This window comes from Metopolophium dirhodum, chromosome 5 (assembly GCF_019925205.1).
Source record: "Metopolophium dirhodum isolate CAU chromosome 5, ASM1992520v1, whole genome shotgun sequence".
In the NCBI taxonomy this organism is placed as follows: domain Eukaryota; kingdom Metazoa; phylum Arthropoda; class Insecta; order Hemiptera; family Aphididae; genus Metopolophium; species Metopolophium dirhodum.
Genome location: NC_083564.1, coordinates 34,893,986 through 34,909,536, shown reverse-complemented (window position 1 = coordinate 34,909,536; position 15,551 = coordinate 34,893,986). Strand labels below are relative to the sequence as shown.

The following is a 15,551-nucleotide window of genomic DNA, read 5'->3' as shown; positions in this document are numbered from 1 at the left end:
TTGAGCTGTTTACGGCCATTGTCAGTTTTCAATTTTTTTAGTTTTTTTTTCTATAAATATCAATAAAATTTTATCTGTTGAGTAAAAAAGCTTGAAAATTTAATAGAAGGCTCCTAGGTTATTGTTTCAAAGGCAGATGAAAAAAATTAAAAATCCTTAGTCACAGTTTTTAATTATAAGCATTTAAAGTTCAAATTTTGACAAAATACGGAAAAATCACGAAAAATAGCAAATTATTTTGAGTTGAAATTCATAAAAATTTTTCTTTTTAAATCTAAGATTTGAAAATGTAATATAAGATTACTCATAAGTTTGTCTACCTTTATCAAAAAAAAAATGTCTAGAAGAAACTTAAATTAAATTTTTATGAGCGTCTGAAATTTATATTTTTACAACATTTGATATTTACTCGATTTCTCATGTAACAATTTTCTTATTTTATTGTAATTAAAAAACAAATGACTGTAGATACTTGAAAATTTCACTGAATGTTCATATTAGCATTTTCTATACACCATAAAATGTTGAAAATATTTTGACTCTTTTTGAGCTGTTTACAGACATTGTCAGTTTTCAATTTTTTTAGTTTTTTTTTCTATAAATAACAATAAATTTTTATTTGTTGGGTAAAAAAGCGTGAAAATTTAATATAAGGCTCCTGATATATCGTTCTAATAGCAGTTGAAAAATATTAAAAATACATAGGCACAATTTTTTTTTATAAGCATTTAAAGTTCAAATTTTGACAACATTTATCAAATTTATAATTTATTAATTATTTTGTGGTTAAAAATGTATAAAATGTTTAACTTTTATGGCTAAGGATTTAAAATTTAAAACAAGGCTCCACGTAAATAGGTTATATATAAATTACTTTATTCACAATAATATCATCAAATATACTTGGTAATATCATAGGCTGACTGACCGTTTTCGCTCAGAATCGTTTTTCTTATACAATGATATTATATCATTGAATTCAAATTTAACACCATTCATTACAGTGACCCACTTGTAACCTACTGTACAGCAGAGCGACATCCACTTATCCACCTTTTATATCATTGAATTCAAATGTAACACTATCCATAACAGTCACCCACTTGTACCCTACTGTTCAGCAGTCACTTCCAAATTTTATTTTTTTTTAATTGACCTCCCTTCTTATTTAAATTCTGACATACGAGTTTTGGTTAAGTATATACAATATACATACATAAATTAGGTACATGTAAGCTTGGGCATAAACTAGTTAAAAAGTTGAAGTTAAGTTAATTTTAACTTTTTAATTTGCCTTTTTAGTTTTTACACATTGATATTTATTAACTTAATTTTTAAATTAATTGATTTTTATTGATATAATTAAACTTAATAAATAACTTACTTTTAATCAAATCAAAGTTACGTTAATTTATAAATAATTATCTAATATATACCTATATAATAAAATTATTATTGATGATATATAATATTGCATAAACATTTACTTTTTATTTTTTGAAACCATATTGCTGGCTATTTATATATATAAAAATAATAACAAGTTAATTGTAAGTTTCCATATATTTATTAACTATACTGAGCTGAAAAAAATGTCGAAGAATTTTTTAGAATTAATATTAATTTCTTCAACACGTATCTGGTTGAACAAAAATGTTGTAATAACTGAAATTTGTACATATTATAATATTGTCAAAAGTTCAAACTCTAGTTTATAAAATAAGTCTTCTCTTCAGTCATTTTGTCGAGCCTCCAACCTCGTTACTAAGCCGACGGGTCGGTGTCTGTCTCTATTTAATACCATCTATCGTAGATCATATTATTATTATATTACCTACGATCTTAATTAATGCGTACACCACGGGCCACAGCGAATAACCGCGCATGCCTTTTAACTAGTGTTATAAGCACCGCGTTGTTCAAATAATTATCCTAATATGTTATTGCCGTTTTGGTTGTAGTTTTGAAAATATTCGCGAGTCATTATATGTATATTAAATTGTCGTATATTATCGTCGAAGGTAATTATAATACACGAATTTTATAACACGTATAAATCGTAGGTATATGGTTCGCGGAAGCGCACAAAAGTTGTAAAATTGACAATTAATACATTTTACTAGCACAAAAGTACAATATTGAGCTATAGGTATACAGTAAATATAGTATTTGAATGCGGGGAAAAACTTACAATTTTCCGATGGAGAATATTATTACGCTGCATATAATAATATAAATAGTATACGTAAACAAATAGTGGTAGCTCATTGGACACTTGACATTTTTAATGTAGCTCATTCAGTCATTCGGTAGAAAAGGTTGGCGACCCCTGCCTTAAAGAAGTATGGCGTTACTGATGCGTCGATGCGACTGTAGGTACAAGAAGTTTTGCTAAGCTGATATTTTGTTTTCCACAGCCGATTTCACATACTTTATAATAATCCCTGATTACCAGCCTCATTACCCTGCAGGAAGTATGCAGATTTGATTTAGTATGTAACACATTTTATAACTTTGTAAAATATCAAATCAATATACAATTTTAACCATAACTGCATGTCTGCATATGAATTAAAACAAAATATGCTAATACAAATTTCAACATTATTTTTGGTAGACTTCCAAGATAGATTTAGACAATCCTTTCGTACCATTTAAAGAAACGTTTAATTACATTAACAAAATGCCAGTTTATTGAATAAAGTATTGTCATACTTAAATCTAAACGGCCACGGCAGTCATCACTGAGAAAAAAATTCAAATTTTGGTTAATCTTTATATAATATTTTGGCCGGATTTTTATGAAAATATCCCACTGCACCGCAGCTCCGCATAAATCTTCAAAACAGCAAATTTAGATTTGTATATTCTAATTTTCTTTGGTCATAGGTATCCAGTATTATTTCCCAAATTTACAAATCACAGAATTTATTTAAACAACAAAAAAATTTTTAGTTTTGTATTCTTCATTAGTATGACTTAAAAAATTTTAATAAATAATTATCGTACCTACCCATATAATATGTTAAAAAAATCTAGATACATTCAGTTTTACAAAAACAACAAAAATCTTGTTGCCGTGCACATGAGTGTTTGAAAAATCTACAATTCGTGTCTGTGTCACATAGTAACAGTGTTGGATATAGTAACGTAACGAAAGTAACGCGTTACGTAATTTCATTAGAATTATTTCTAAGTAACGAAAATGTAATGGAAATTACTTTTGATAAGTCATTTCTATAGAATAACGCGTTACAGTTTCGAATTATTAAGTAGGTACCCTACCTATTGCGAATTGAAAAAAAGTCTATGTCTCTAATGCGGGTATTATTATTATTACCGATTTAATATGTATGTACTATGTATATTTAATTTTTAATTTTAACTCGCCACAATTCAGTTTTCAATGGTTTTGACATGTCGAATTGCACCGTAAATCACGAGTGCAGTTAATTAAATTTATTGTTTACTAGCTGCTGCCTGCTGCCCTCCGCTAGCTCATTTTCACCTCAATATGAGCTAAAGTTAGGCCGTCTACACACGGAGCTATTCATTAGAAACTAATTACTGACGCAAATCACTAACCAGTTTACGTTTAGTCACTAACTATGTTGTCCAATGGAACACGACAGACGGCGCTACTGGTTACTAATTAGTTACTAACGCGTGAGTGATCAGTTCCAAGTGATTCGACTGTCGAGTCACTTCCAAGTTGCGTCACCCTAGAATTGTGTGATTTTTTTAAAATCAAATATTTTCTTGTTTTATTTTCCTTCATAAATTAAACAATGAGCGAACAAAAACTTAACATAAAGTTTGTAGAAGAAGTGGAGAAACATCCGATTTTGTACAACTACACTCTTCCTGGCTATTCTAGGAAGGATGAGACGGAAATAGCATGGAACGAAGTTGGAAAAACTGTAAATATGACAGGTATAATAAATCTATTATATTATTAATTATTTTTTTTCAATTTATTGGTTATAAATAAGTGAAACAGATAATATTATGTAATACTTGTCTACATAATGTGTTATATTATATTATTTTAAAGTAGGTAATATAAATTATATTATATTATTATATTATTTATAAACATTAGTAACAAAAATATTGATTATTCATAATATTAATTTTAAATATAGAATTTAATCGATTAAATTAGTGAAACCCACAAATGCCACAACATAATAATATAATTTATGGTTCTCTCATACATTGGTACTGAATTTTGTCTATTTTCTATTTTTTCTTTTATTTTTTCTATTTTCACATGACTGAACACCGTGAATCGGTGCCAATATTGATATATTAAATATTATAGCTACAATTGATTTAAAATAATAATAATAATATTTCATTTATTTTATTATTTTATTTTCTTTTACGAAGATTATTGCTATCAATTACCATACTAATTTAAAGAAAAATAAGTTCTGTTATTGCTAAAAATACGTAAAACATTTAATTTGTGTTTAACATGAAAATTATGTAATTAGTAAATGAACAAAATTAATTATAAGTTAGTTAGTTAATAGCATATTTCCATTGCCAAGGCACAGATCCTCGTGGGGTAAGAAAATAATTTGCTAAATAATTTCTAAGTGCTGCTGGAGAAGAGGTTTCGTTTATTGTCATATTTTGTGCAGTAGTTCTTACATCGATTTGGTCCTTGGGTTCACAGTCCTGGGGATAGGTAGATACGTACGGAAGTCCCTCTAGTTTTCGTACATAGTTATGGAGGACGCATGCGGCTTTGATGACGAAGTTCACATTTTCGGACTCTCTAATGCGAATAGGACCATTTAAAACAGCAAACTTTTCACATACCATTCCAAAAGTACATTCAATGGTTTTCCTTGCTCTGCTAATTCTGTAGTTATATATTCTTTTTACATTATCCAAAACTCTTTGAGGGTAAGGTCTCATTAGATATCTTGACAACGGAAATGCTTCATCGGCAACAAAGTAATATGGAAATGAGCTGTAGTTTTCATCATAAGTCAATAGTGAGGGGGTAGGAATATCAAGTTCACCACGATGTATCCAATATTTCATTGCTGATGCCCTGAATATACCTCCATCGCTATTTCTTCCGGCATAACCCGTTTCAATCATTGTGAATAAACCGTCAGCATCACAGCAAGCCAATAACACTGTCGAATGATATGATTTGTAGTTAAAATTGGAAGAACCACTATTCGCAAACTTCTCAATTCTGACGTGTTTGCCATCGATTGCTCCTATGCAGTTTGGAAGATTCCAGAGAGTCTCAAAACGTTGTGCTATTGCTGTCCACTGCTCTCTATTCGGTACCTGCATGTATTTGTCCTTCAACACTTCCCAAATCACTTTTGATGTGTCCGACACAATCCCACCAACTGTGGACTCCCCTCTAGCGAAATAAACTGCAAGTGATGAAAATGTTCCACCAGTACCTAAGTATCTGTATCATAGAGTTAAAAATACATTGGGCGGTTTAAGACAATTTCTATAGTAAATATAATATCAGAGCTTCTATTAAAATGTCTAATGTACTGTGAAAATAAAACTTTAATGAATTTCTAACTGAAAAATAATTTACAATATTTCATGTTCATGGCTTTTTTCAATTACACTTAATAATTTTATTGGGTTTTTAAAAATATTTAAAAAGAATTTCAAACCCTGTATAATTCTTAAATAATTTTTGTTTGTGACAGCGGCTGAATGCAAAGAAAGATGGAAGAATATTCGAGCGGTTTTTGTGCGAAACATGAAACCTGCCCCAAGTGGTGCAGGAGCGAAAACAAAGAAGACATATTATTTAATGGAATCTATGCAATTCACCGTACCATATATAAAGGCATTAGGTGCACCTTCAGGAAATCTACCAAACCCACCAGAACAAAAAGAAGATAAGGAATCTGAAGAAAATGATTCGACCGCCAACGAAGAAAACGTTTTGGAACCACAATGTTCATTTCAACAACCGCCAACCCCATCTCTACCATATCCATCTTCACCGTTACCATCACCTACACCACAACACACAACTGAAATGTCTCAAAGCAAGAAGAACACTACTCACAGTCAACCTGAGCCTTTTCCATCAAATCTGCCAAACCGAAAACGTGGCTTTAAGAACCCAGTTGATAAAGCATTCCTCGAATACTTCGAAACCAAAAGAGCCAGAGCGCTAAATTCATCTGATCATATGAAGCAGGATCCAAAAACAGAAGGTTTGAAAATGTTTTTACTTAGCATGCTACCAGATCTTCTCAAAATGTCAGACGAAGGAGTACGACTTTTCAAGCGAAGAGCCCTGCAGTCTGTTGATGACATTTTATCACACAGTTTGGACTACACACCATCAAATACATTTTCAGCCTCATCTACACCTTCGACACACTCTGAAATGATGTATATACCTCAGAATGCAAATGTGAATAATACTTCGCAATTAAACAGACTAGAAACCTCAACCAGTCAAAGCACAGCACAGTTTTATGAAGCAGTAAATGAAGCTTTGAGTGAAGTTAACCAAGAGGAATACAATACACAATTATTTAATCAATAACATGTTTGAAAGTTAACCGTAGCTTTTACATTTATTTTATTTTTAAATTATTATTAAAAAGTGTTTAATAATTAAAAAGGTTGTATTTTATAATTTGAATATAATTAATTTTTTTTATTGAGTATGTGAACAGACATTTCTTACCTGAGAGTAATTAATATCCGCTCCTCAGCATTGACACACTCTCTCATATTCGTATTTTTTTTGTAGATGGCAGGAGAAATCAGTTGTACTAATTGTAAGTAACTATCTTTAGACATGCGATAAAAGCATACAAATTTAGCATCAGAAAGATTCAATTCTCGCGCGGCAACAAATAGTCGATGATGAAAATTTCTTTCAATGTATGGATGAACCCAAAATCTTCTTTGTTTTCTATTTCTTTTGGTATGGTAATAGTAGTATGCAATCATCATTTCTTCATCACTGGAATCATCCATGGTGTTAAAAAATGACGATACAGGTCCTCCTTCGACAACCAAACAGTATAAACTAGTGATTTCGATCACTTTTCAATATGATCGTGTGCGGATCCGAGTAACTAATGCGTTAGTAATCGATAAGTAATTTAAATCACAAACCCGTTTAGTTTCTAATGAATAGCTCCGTGTGTAGAGGGCCTTAGTGTGGTCTAATTGTAAGTATTTGTAACCTCAAACCAAGGGGAATGTTTATGTAAAAATATCTATAAATTGTATTTCATACCTACTAATGCTATGCTATGCTGCTGTAATTTACATGGATAAACGTTTTTGTTATAATACCTATGTTATTTGCTATTTGATTTTTATTTGATAATATTATTAATAAATGTGTCGACACGTTTGTGTAAAATTAATTCATGTGGCTTGTGGAAATTGTGTGTACCTATATTGTTCTGGTACCTATAATATACTTTCGGTTTTTTTTCAACAGGTTTAAAAATCTCACTATGAATATTTGTACTGAGTTCTCTAGCTTTTTGACAAAAGAACAAAAAATGTTAAAAACATGGTAAGACCCCTTAAAATATTATAATTGGTAATATATTGTATTATCAATAAAAATAAAATATCTTTATGGTTCCATTAAACGAGAATTGCTATAGGCGCAAATAAGGGGGGGGGGGCTTTAGGGGCCAAGCCCCCCAAATCCCAAACGCTATTTGTGCCTATGTCTAGATATTTTAACATTATTAATATGTATTTGGGCTGGGTACAGATATTTTATTTTTTTAACCAATTTTGCAATATAGACATTTATATAATTTAAATATAAATTATATTAAACCCACTAGCCACATATTATTTCTTTGTGTATTCCTAAGAATTAACTAGGCTTAAGCATACTAGGGGCAATCTATATTATATACTATATAGGTAGGTACCAGTACATCTTATTGGAAGTAAAAACTATAAATAAGAAGGTACATTTATAAAAATATTTGGCTGATGTCTAATTTACCACGATCCTCGATAAATTAAAAAAATATTGTTGCCACTTCCATATTTCACCGAATTACGATTAATGATTTAATCAGAAATGTTTTTTTGGGCTTTTTTTCAGAGACTCAGTCATAACTCATAATATTATAGCCTCTTGAAGTTTTTTTGTTTTTAAGATATGATTTATATTTAAAATTGAATTTGACTGCATCAAAACTCTAATTTAGACCATTATTTTTAGTGTAAATTGTTAAATCTAAGTATTTTTCTAGAAACTATAAATTGTTCATCTCATGATTTTTGTTTAAATCAATAATAAATTAATATAACTTAATATCTCATGATGTGTTAGTGTTAAATGATTTATATAAATATGAAATACATTTTTACCAACACAAAACAACAATTTTTATTTTATTTAACACTATACACAATTTATTAAAATGGATAAAATCCAGTAATATTTTTAATTGCTTCTCCTTCATCTTTGGCAGAAACTTCTTGATAAGAATGAAATTCCATAGAAAATGATGCTGTACCTGATGTAAATGTTCTAAGATCCTTTGAATAGCCTAATAAATCTGATAGAGGAACTAATGCATTTATTACCTAAGACACAAACAAGACTAAATAAATAAATAAATAATAGAAGATATTATAAATAATTTATTACCCGATAATTTGATCTAGTTGAAATATCCAGAATTGATCCTCTTCTTCTTCCGAAATCCGAAAGTACAGCAGAAGAATGATCATCATCAGTCACAACTTCAACATTCATAATAGGTTCGAGTAAAATTGTATTAGCAGATTTCAGTAGCTATTTGAAATTTGAATAATAGGAATTAATAAAAATATTAAGAAAATAAGTTAAAGTCAACAATGGAATACATACTTTTTGAACACATTGATTTACAGCTGAACTTATGATAGTATCTGATGTCCCTTTACTAATTTCTAACCAATGAAGTATAAACCGCACATTGATTACCTTAAATTAAAAAGTAGTCAAATTGTTATAACATATTATATTATAAGACAATTACCTATATTAGAAATGTTAATTTTGTTTTAAGGTGAAAATTCATCATTATTCTTTAATACTTATGTGATACATAATATTAGTAAATGACATTCCTATACTACACAATATTAGTATTGAAGTCCAATAATAGAACTTAAAAAAATTATACTGAATTATATTTACAATGAGGCTTTAAAATTTAAAAACAAGTAAGGACATCTTATAAAAATTTAAAATTTAAAATATTATTTAAAATGATAAATTTAATATCAAAATAAATTATTTTAAGTTATTTACAATCTGATTCTACATTTTATTTCATACTAAATTTGTAATGATAATATAATTTTTAATGTAAATCGGTGCCTAAAATAACAGCAAGAAATTACTGATATAATTAAAGCTTTTTAATTGAATGATAATTAATAAGTAGGTATAATAAGAATAATTATCTTTCAATTTTAACCTAAATTTTATAATAAAAAAAATGTAACTGTATTTTTCAGTTTTGAATAGACAGCATCACTTTAAAACAAGTTCATATTAAAATATAGATTATAAAAATTGCTGTAATATATAATTTAAATAACCTTATTTTAGGTGTAGGTAAAAATTAAATTAAAGGTAATAGTTAAAATATATATAATATTGTTTAATTACTAACAGGACATCCAAGTTTGGGACCATGCGCTAAAGAGGCTTTTGCACTTGATGTTATAATATTTAATCGGTTTAAATATATAGCTGCTGTATTGGATGCATTATCTGGACTCTGATCCAATGATAAAAGTTTTTTATTAGTTTCATGTTTTAATACTGACATCACTATGTAAACACTGTGCATAGTTGAACCTAAAAATAAATTTATATTTATTATATTTTTAAAATTAAATTACAACAAAAGCATTGAGAATGACAGAACTTAACATGTAAATATTTCTAATTTATTACTAGACAAATAATAAGAAGAAATAGTATTTTGTTGATAAAAATATAAACTGATTAATAGTTAAGTACCGATTTTCAAATCAAGTCTATGACTTTCTTTTGCTTCAGACATTAATCCTTCTTTGTATGAAATTTGTGGACGACTAAGATCAATATCAATTTTAAATTCACTTTTTATTCGTTCACCAATTACTTCTAGGTGCAATTCACCCATGCCTAATCTAAAAATGAATTACATTTATTCTAAGATATATAAAAGGAATAAATACTAATAAAATTTACCCGCTAAAATTGTTTGACCAGTTTCCTCATCATATTGAATTCTCAAGCTAGGATCTTCTCTGTGTAACTGACTTAATGCATTATCCAATGATAATTGATAAGCCTTATAGAACATCAATAAATATTACAACTTTATAATGGTTAAAGAGTGAATACAATCACAGATAAAATAAGTTTATTTGATCTGTGATTCTATTCTAATAATATTGGAACTGACAAATATAATTTATAAAGCAGGGGTGTTTGATAAATATATTAATTTAAAACTGATATATATTTATAAGAATAAAACCTATAATATTATTATTATGACATAAATAATTCACATTTTAGTACATATAGTTATGTAAGTAATAGAATAAAAGTTATCTAAAAATGTTTTATTTTACTTGAGATGGTGGTTCAATAGAACAAAAAAACACTGGATCTGGTATATTCATTTCAATTCCAAGCATTTCAATAGATTCATCCTGAGTCATTTTTTTTGATTTTGACAATTTTGTTAAGGCATTTTTTACCGCATTGTTACTGCTAGAAAGTAAATCTCCACAAACAGTGTTCTTAAAACATACATATAAAATATATAACTTAAATTAATAAAAATAAGTTCCTAAAATATATATTATACTAAACATACTTTGAGTCCTGTGACAGCAACAATGTTTCCAGGCTGTACATTATTCACTTCTTTGTAATCATCAGCATAAGCTATCATAACACGATTAATATTTTCAGATTTGGACTGAGAAGCATTGTATAATTTTTGACCCTAAAAATATATATTGAAATATATTAATGGTTAATGAAAGACATTAAATATATAACCATAATTACTATAAAAATATTAAACTCCTAGTTTTATTCAGATATATTTATAAATCTACAAACTATTATGAAACCTTTTTTTTTATTTTTTTTTTTACAATAAGGTATTCCTAGCTCAATCTATCTACATCTAGTGATAATAAATAAATATACACAATTGTTATGAAACCTTAATGTAAATATATCTGGATTGTTGGGATCAGGGATTGAAACCGTTTTAAATTTTAACGGTTACGGTATTGGTTTTTGAGAACAGTTTTCTAAAATTTATGGTTTTGGTTTATGTTCTAAGATCGGTTTTTCAAACTTTTTGGTTTTGGTTTTATAAAAGGATTTTTAAATTTATCGGTATCAAGAACAGTTTTTGAAAAATTTTGATTTTGGTTTTTGAAAAATTTTTTTTTCTTTATCTAATAATATAAAATATTTTTACCATCTATGCTGAGCGGCACCTAAAACCCTAAAATATGTCCAATTTGTATAACTAGTGTAGGTACATACAATATAGCAGAACTAATTTTGTGTTGTTAACTTTAATATGTTATATAAATACTTTTGCATGCAACATATGGTTGAGATCATTATTCGATTATATTAATATTTAATTGTAATTTACATTAACATCACACTAAATTACAGTATAATAAATCTCTTGTTATGCGATTAATGCTTATGATATTTGAATAAAATATTAATTTAAATGGATACTAAACAAGAGTATAGGACTATTGAAAATATTGTTATTTAAAAAGGTTTACTGTTAAGATTCAAAAAATACACGTCATAAGATTTACACATTTGTAATCCAGGAGATTCTGAGGAGAATGATAATAATTACATAAGCAATTGATGACTGTGGGACGGATGGGGATCAGTCGAATACGAAACAATTGTAATAACATTAATAAATAATAATATACACAAATACATCAAATAACAACAATGCAGACGTGCATAGCCGCATATATAGGGGCGAATTAAATAATAATTGTGATATTTGCATTTTAATTTTGAATCAGTGAATATAGTAATGATATTATAAAATATAAATAGAATAATATTCGTATTACCTATTAATATTTCGTAATAATCAGTTATAGCATTGGTATTCAAACAAAATATTTTCTTCGCAAAAAAATACTCGTTTTAACTAGAATTATAAATAATATAGGTAATTAACTTTATAAAATTCGAAGAAACTGATATAAGTTTTAAATTCCAATCAGTTTCAAGAACGGTTTTTCAATATTGTATGGTTTCGGTTTAGGTTATGTAAACGGTTTTTTAAGATTTTAGGTTTCAGTTACGGTTTATTAACCAGTGTTTTAAAGCTTTTGGTTTCGGTGTTGAAATATGAAGAAACTGCGGTTTTAACCGATTAAACCAGTTTCAACCCCTGGTTGGGATGTAAATAGATGACAATATATTTCAAAGTTTTGAACAAAAGGAAATTAATCCAATCGACCACATCGAAAGTGAAAAATCTGCTTTCTATTAGGGTATTTTTTATTACCCATTTTATTTTATTTTACATGATGGGTGGAAGCTGTCAATATTACAATATAATACAGTATTTGGTATTTACATTTTGCAAAAATATACTTATGAATATATACTATGAAACAAATTTGTAATTTGGTTAAAGTAACATAATCAATTAAAGTAGTGGAAACATTATTGTTGATATTATATTATAATTATTGAATAGGAATTAATAATAAATTATACATAGATTTTACCAATAAATTAATTAGTTTTACCTTTTCCAAGGTACCTGTATATATCCTTAAAAATGTAACAGGCCCTTTTTGTTTTTCATGAACAATTTTAAAAGCTCTAGCCGACATAGATGTACCAAAAAATTTAAATGGATCTAACGTGATACAGTCATTTGGTGACGGAAGATAATCAATAATACCATCCATAAGTGTTTGAACACCAATATTCTTGTAAGAACTACCACAAAATAATGGAACACCTTTCTAAAAAAAAATTAAAACAAATAAAAATATCCTTAAGTTAAAAATTAAATGATTTTATTGACATACTTGTGCTATACACACTCGTCTAATAGCTGATAATAATATACTATAATCTATATGATTAATATCATCAGAGTTTAAAACGATATTGGCAATTGTTTCATCCATATCAGCTAAATCGCCAATAAGTGCCTCTCTTACTTTACATAAAGCGTCCCATTGCTTAGTATTTTCTTCTATAGGAGTACAAATTACTTTTTGACCGTTATCCCCATGCCAAGTTAATATATCCTTTTTTATTACATCAATTAAACCTATAAGTCGTCCATTATTTTCTGAAAAATAAAAACATTAGGTATCATTAGTAAAATAAAAATTGATTATAATTGAAATAAAATAAGTAGTTATTAATATTCTAACAGTCAACAAGGACACACAGTTGTATGCTCAAGACATCTCTAATTGCTTGGCAGGACCCAACTGGAAGTGACATTCACATTCATAATGTAATAATATATAATAGTAATTTCAGAATTTTACTTTAATTTTAAAGCCAAATAAGTCTCACCTCTGACTGGTATTTGTAATTGCAATGGGGTAATATTAAATTTTGACTTGAGTAAATTAATACACAATGGCAAAGAAGCATCAGATCGATCCATTTTATTAGCATAAACAATACGAGGTATCATGTACCTATCTGTTTGACGCCATACAGTTAATGTCTGAGCTTCAACTCCTATTATAAAAATACTTTAGACATTAAAATATATTTTAACAATAGTTTATATATATATTAATTAACCAGCAGACGAATCCAATACAATTACAGCCCCATCCAGAATATTTAATGTCTGTTCCACTTGCATTGTAAAATCAATATGCCCCGGAGTGTCTACTAGATTAATACTGTGTTTTTTCCACGGTAAGGTTACAGCAGCTGAAGTAATGGTGATACCTGTGAACATTTGTTAAGTAAATACAAATGATTTTAAACCACAATTGATAAAATGTAAATTAAGAAGTTATGCCTCGGTTTCTTTCTTGATCCATATAATCAGTAACTGTATTGCCATCATGTACTTCTCCCATGCTATTTATTAAGCCAGAGTAAAACAACATTCTTTCGGTAGTGGTAGTTTTACCTAAACAAACATACAGATAATTTGTAAGAAATATTAACTTTTAAAATAGTTAGCAATTGTTAAAAATTGGGAGTTGAATTATAATAGTTTTTTTTTTTATTCTTTTAAGTAATTTACAATCTATACAACATTATGTACAATGAGCAAATAGGATATTTAATATAATATAAAGTAGCAGAATTTAACATTTGTGGGCAGGCACTCAGCAGCACCACCCGACAATTATAATAGTTAAAGATGACTTATATAATTTGATAAATCAACATTTTGAGGACTAAATATAAAATAGTTTGATATTTTACCTGCGTCTATGTGTGCTAAAATACCAATGTTTCTTATTTTTGACATGTTATCGATATTGTGACAATAATAACGTCTCATAATATGTTTGATGTATATTATATTACAATGTATTCGACGATGAAGAAATAACATTCTAAAAAGTAAAATAAATTAATAATGTACACAGTTATAACAGTTTTTATCTATAAAAATTAGGTAGTTATTTAATATGATCATTATAATTATTATGATACTTGCTTATAGCTGCAATTGCATATATTTTGTATTAAATTGTGAGGTTACTTTAAAAGCCTAACCTACAGGATTTGAGTGAATGTAATTTATAATAAACTTGACAGTTAAAGTACCTAACTTGTAATACACTTAGCTACTATAAAAAAAATATTAACATGTAGGTAATATTAAGACACATTTTTAGTTCAAAAATCAAAATTTTAAAGTTGCGGTGTTCTCTGTATCTTATCTTTTAAAATATGTATTTTATTGAACCTTATCACAGTTTTATTTCTTATCAAATAATTTAAAAATGATAAAATTACAGATAATATATAAAAATATCTGTGATAATAAGTTATTACTATTATATATATCTGTGGATAAAATACATAATCCACGGTCTTAGAAACGTGATATAAACTAATATTTAGGTATATTACAGGGATGTCTATGGGATAATACCATGAAGACTAGAATAATAATGCAGACTACGCGTGATATACGCATAGCCGCTCTATGCCTCTATAGTCTATAGTCTATTCAGTATGTAGGTACTAATATAATATATTCCAACGCATAGGCGCAAATAGGGGGGGTGGCTTTAGGGGCTAATCCCCCCAAAAATTTCCATAGCCCCTAAAAATTTCCTACATTTTGTTTTAAGCTTATTCAATAATATCTAAGTAAGGTTTCCCCCCCCTCGAATTCCAAACGCGATTTGCGCCTATGGTCCAACGTAAATCCGGCGGGTGTGTGCGATTTTCATTCTGACCAGCATGTTCCAATTACGTCCGATGCGTCCGATGTGGCGAAGTACAAATTACAAGCTGTTTTCTTGGACAA

General features: G+C 28.1%; 3 protein-coding genes across 5 annotated transcripts; 1 reads left to right on the top strand and 2 right to left on the bottom strand.

Annotated features, from left to right (window-relative positions):
* Positions 1–3,531: 3,531 nt before the first annotated feature.
* Positions 3,532–6,656, top strand: LOC132944949 (transcription factor Adf-1-like). Of its 2 annotated transcripts, none has more exons than XM_061014521.1 (2): positions 3,532–3,920; positions 5,703–6,656. In XM_061014521.1, the coding sequence occupies exons 1-2, from the start codon at positions 3,899–3,901 to the stop codon at positions 6,557–6,559; spliced, it is 879 nt and encodes a 292-aa protein (XP_060870504.1). In that variant the 5' UTR covers positions 3,532–3,898; the 3' UTR covers positions 6,560–6,656. The 2 variants fall into 2 exon arrangements, with proteins under 2 accessions (XP_060870504.1, XP_060870503.1); XM_061014520.1 differs by having other exon boundaries at positions 3,532–3,933.
* LOC132944948 (uncharacterized) lies at positions 3,819–7,166 on the bottom strand. The gene is made up of 2 exons (XM_061014519.1): positions 6,704–7,166; positions 3,819–5,446 (listed from the first exon to the last, which is right to left on the bottom strand). Exons 1-2 carry the CDS (start codon positions 6,997–6,999, stop codon positions 4,528–4,530), a joined length of 1,215 nt encoding a protein of 404 aa, XP_060870502.1. The 5' UTR covers positions 7,000–7,166; the 3' UTR covers positions 3,819–4,527.
* Positions 7,167–8,366: 1,200 nt separating this feature from the next.
* LOC132945518 (ribosome-releasing factor 2, mitochondrial) lies at positions 8,367–14,937 on the bottom strand. Of its 2 annotated transcripts, none has more exons than XM_061015294.1 (15): positions 14,726–14,937; positions 14,492–14,625; positions 14,076–14,189; positions 13,850–14,002; positions 13,613–13,783; positions 13,111–13,379; positions 12,823–13,044; positions 10,875–11,006; positions 10,627–10,797; positions 10,238–10,340; positions 10,025–10,171; positions 9,672–9,859; positions 8,879–8,974; positions 8,657–8,803; positions 8,367–8,592 (listed from the first exon to the last, which is right to left on the bottom strand). In XM_061015294.1, exons 2-15 carry the CDS (start codon positions 14,622–14,624, stop codon positions 8,422–8,424), a joined length of 2,217 nt encoding a protein of 738 aa, XP_060871277.1. In that variant the 5' UTR covers position 14,625; positions 14,726–14,937; the 3' UTR covers positions 8,367–8,421. The 2 variants fall into 2 exon arrangements, with proteins under 2 accessions (XP_060871277.1, XP_060871276.1); XM_061015293.1 differs by having other exon boundaries at positions 14,730–14,937.
* Positions 14,938–15,551: the final 614 nt, after the last annotated feature.

Excerpts from the sequence above, each read along its gene's own strand:
- LOC132944949 (XM_061014520.1), top strand. The coding sequence starts at position 3,789 with ATGAGCGAACAAAAACTTAACATAAAGTTTGTAGAAGAAGTGGAGAAA. Across the intron at positions 3,934-5,702 it reads AAAAACTGTAAATATGACAG|CGGCTGAATGCAAAGAAAGA; the intron begins GTATAATAAATC and ends TGTTTGTGACAG.
- LOC132944948 (XM_061014519.1), bottom strand. The coding sequence starts at position 6,999 with ATGGATGATTCCAGTGATGAAGAAATGATGATTGCATACTACTATTAC. Across the intron at positions 5,447-6,703 it reads CGGATATTAATTACTCTCAG|ATACTTAGGTACTGGTGGAA; the intron begins GTAAGAAATGTC and ends TCTATGATACAG.
- LOC132945518 (XM_061015294.1), bottom strand. The coding sequence starts at position 14,624 with ATGTTATTTCTTCATCGTCGAATACATTGTAATATAATATACATCAAA. Across the intron at positions 10,341-10,626 it reads CTATTGAACCACCATCTCAA|GCTTATCAATTATCATTGGA; the intron begins GTAAAATAAAAC and ends ATGTTCTATAAG. Across the intron at positions 10,172-10,237 it reads TGGTCAAACAATTTTAGCGG|GCATGGGTGAATTGCACCTA; the intron begins GTAAATTTTATT and ends TTTTTAGATTAG.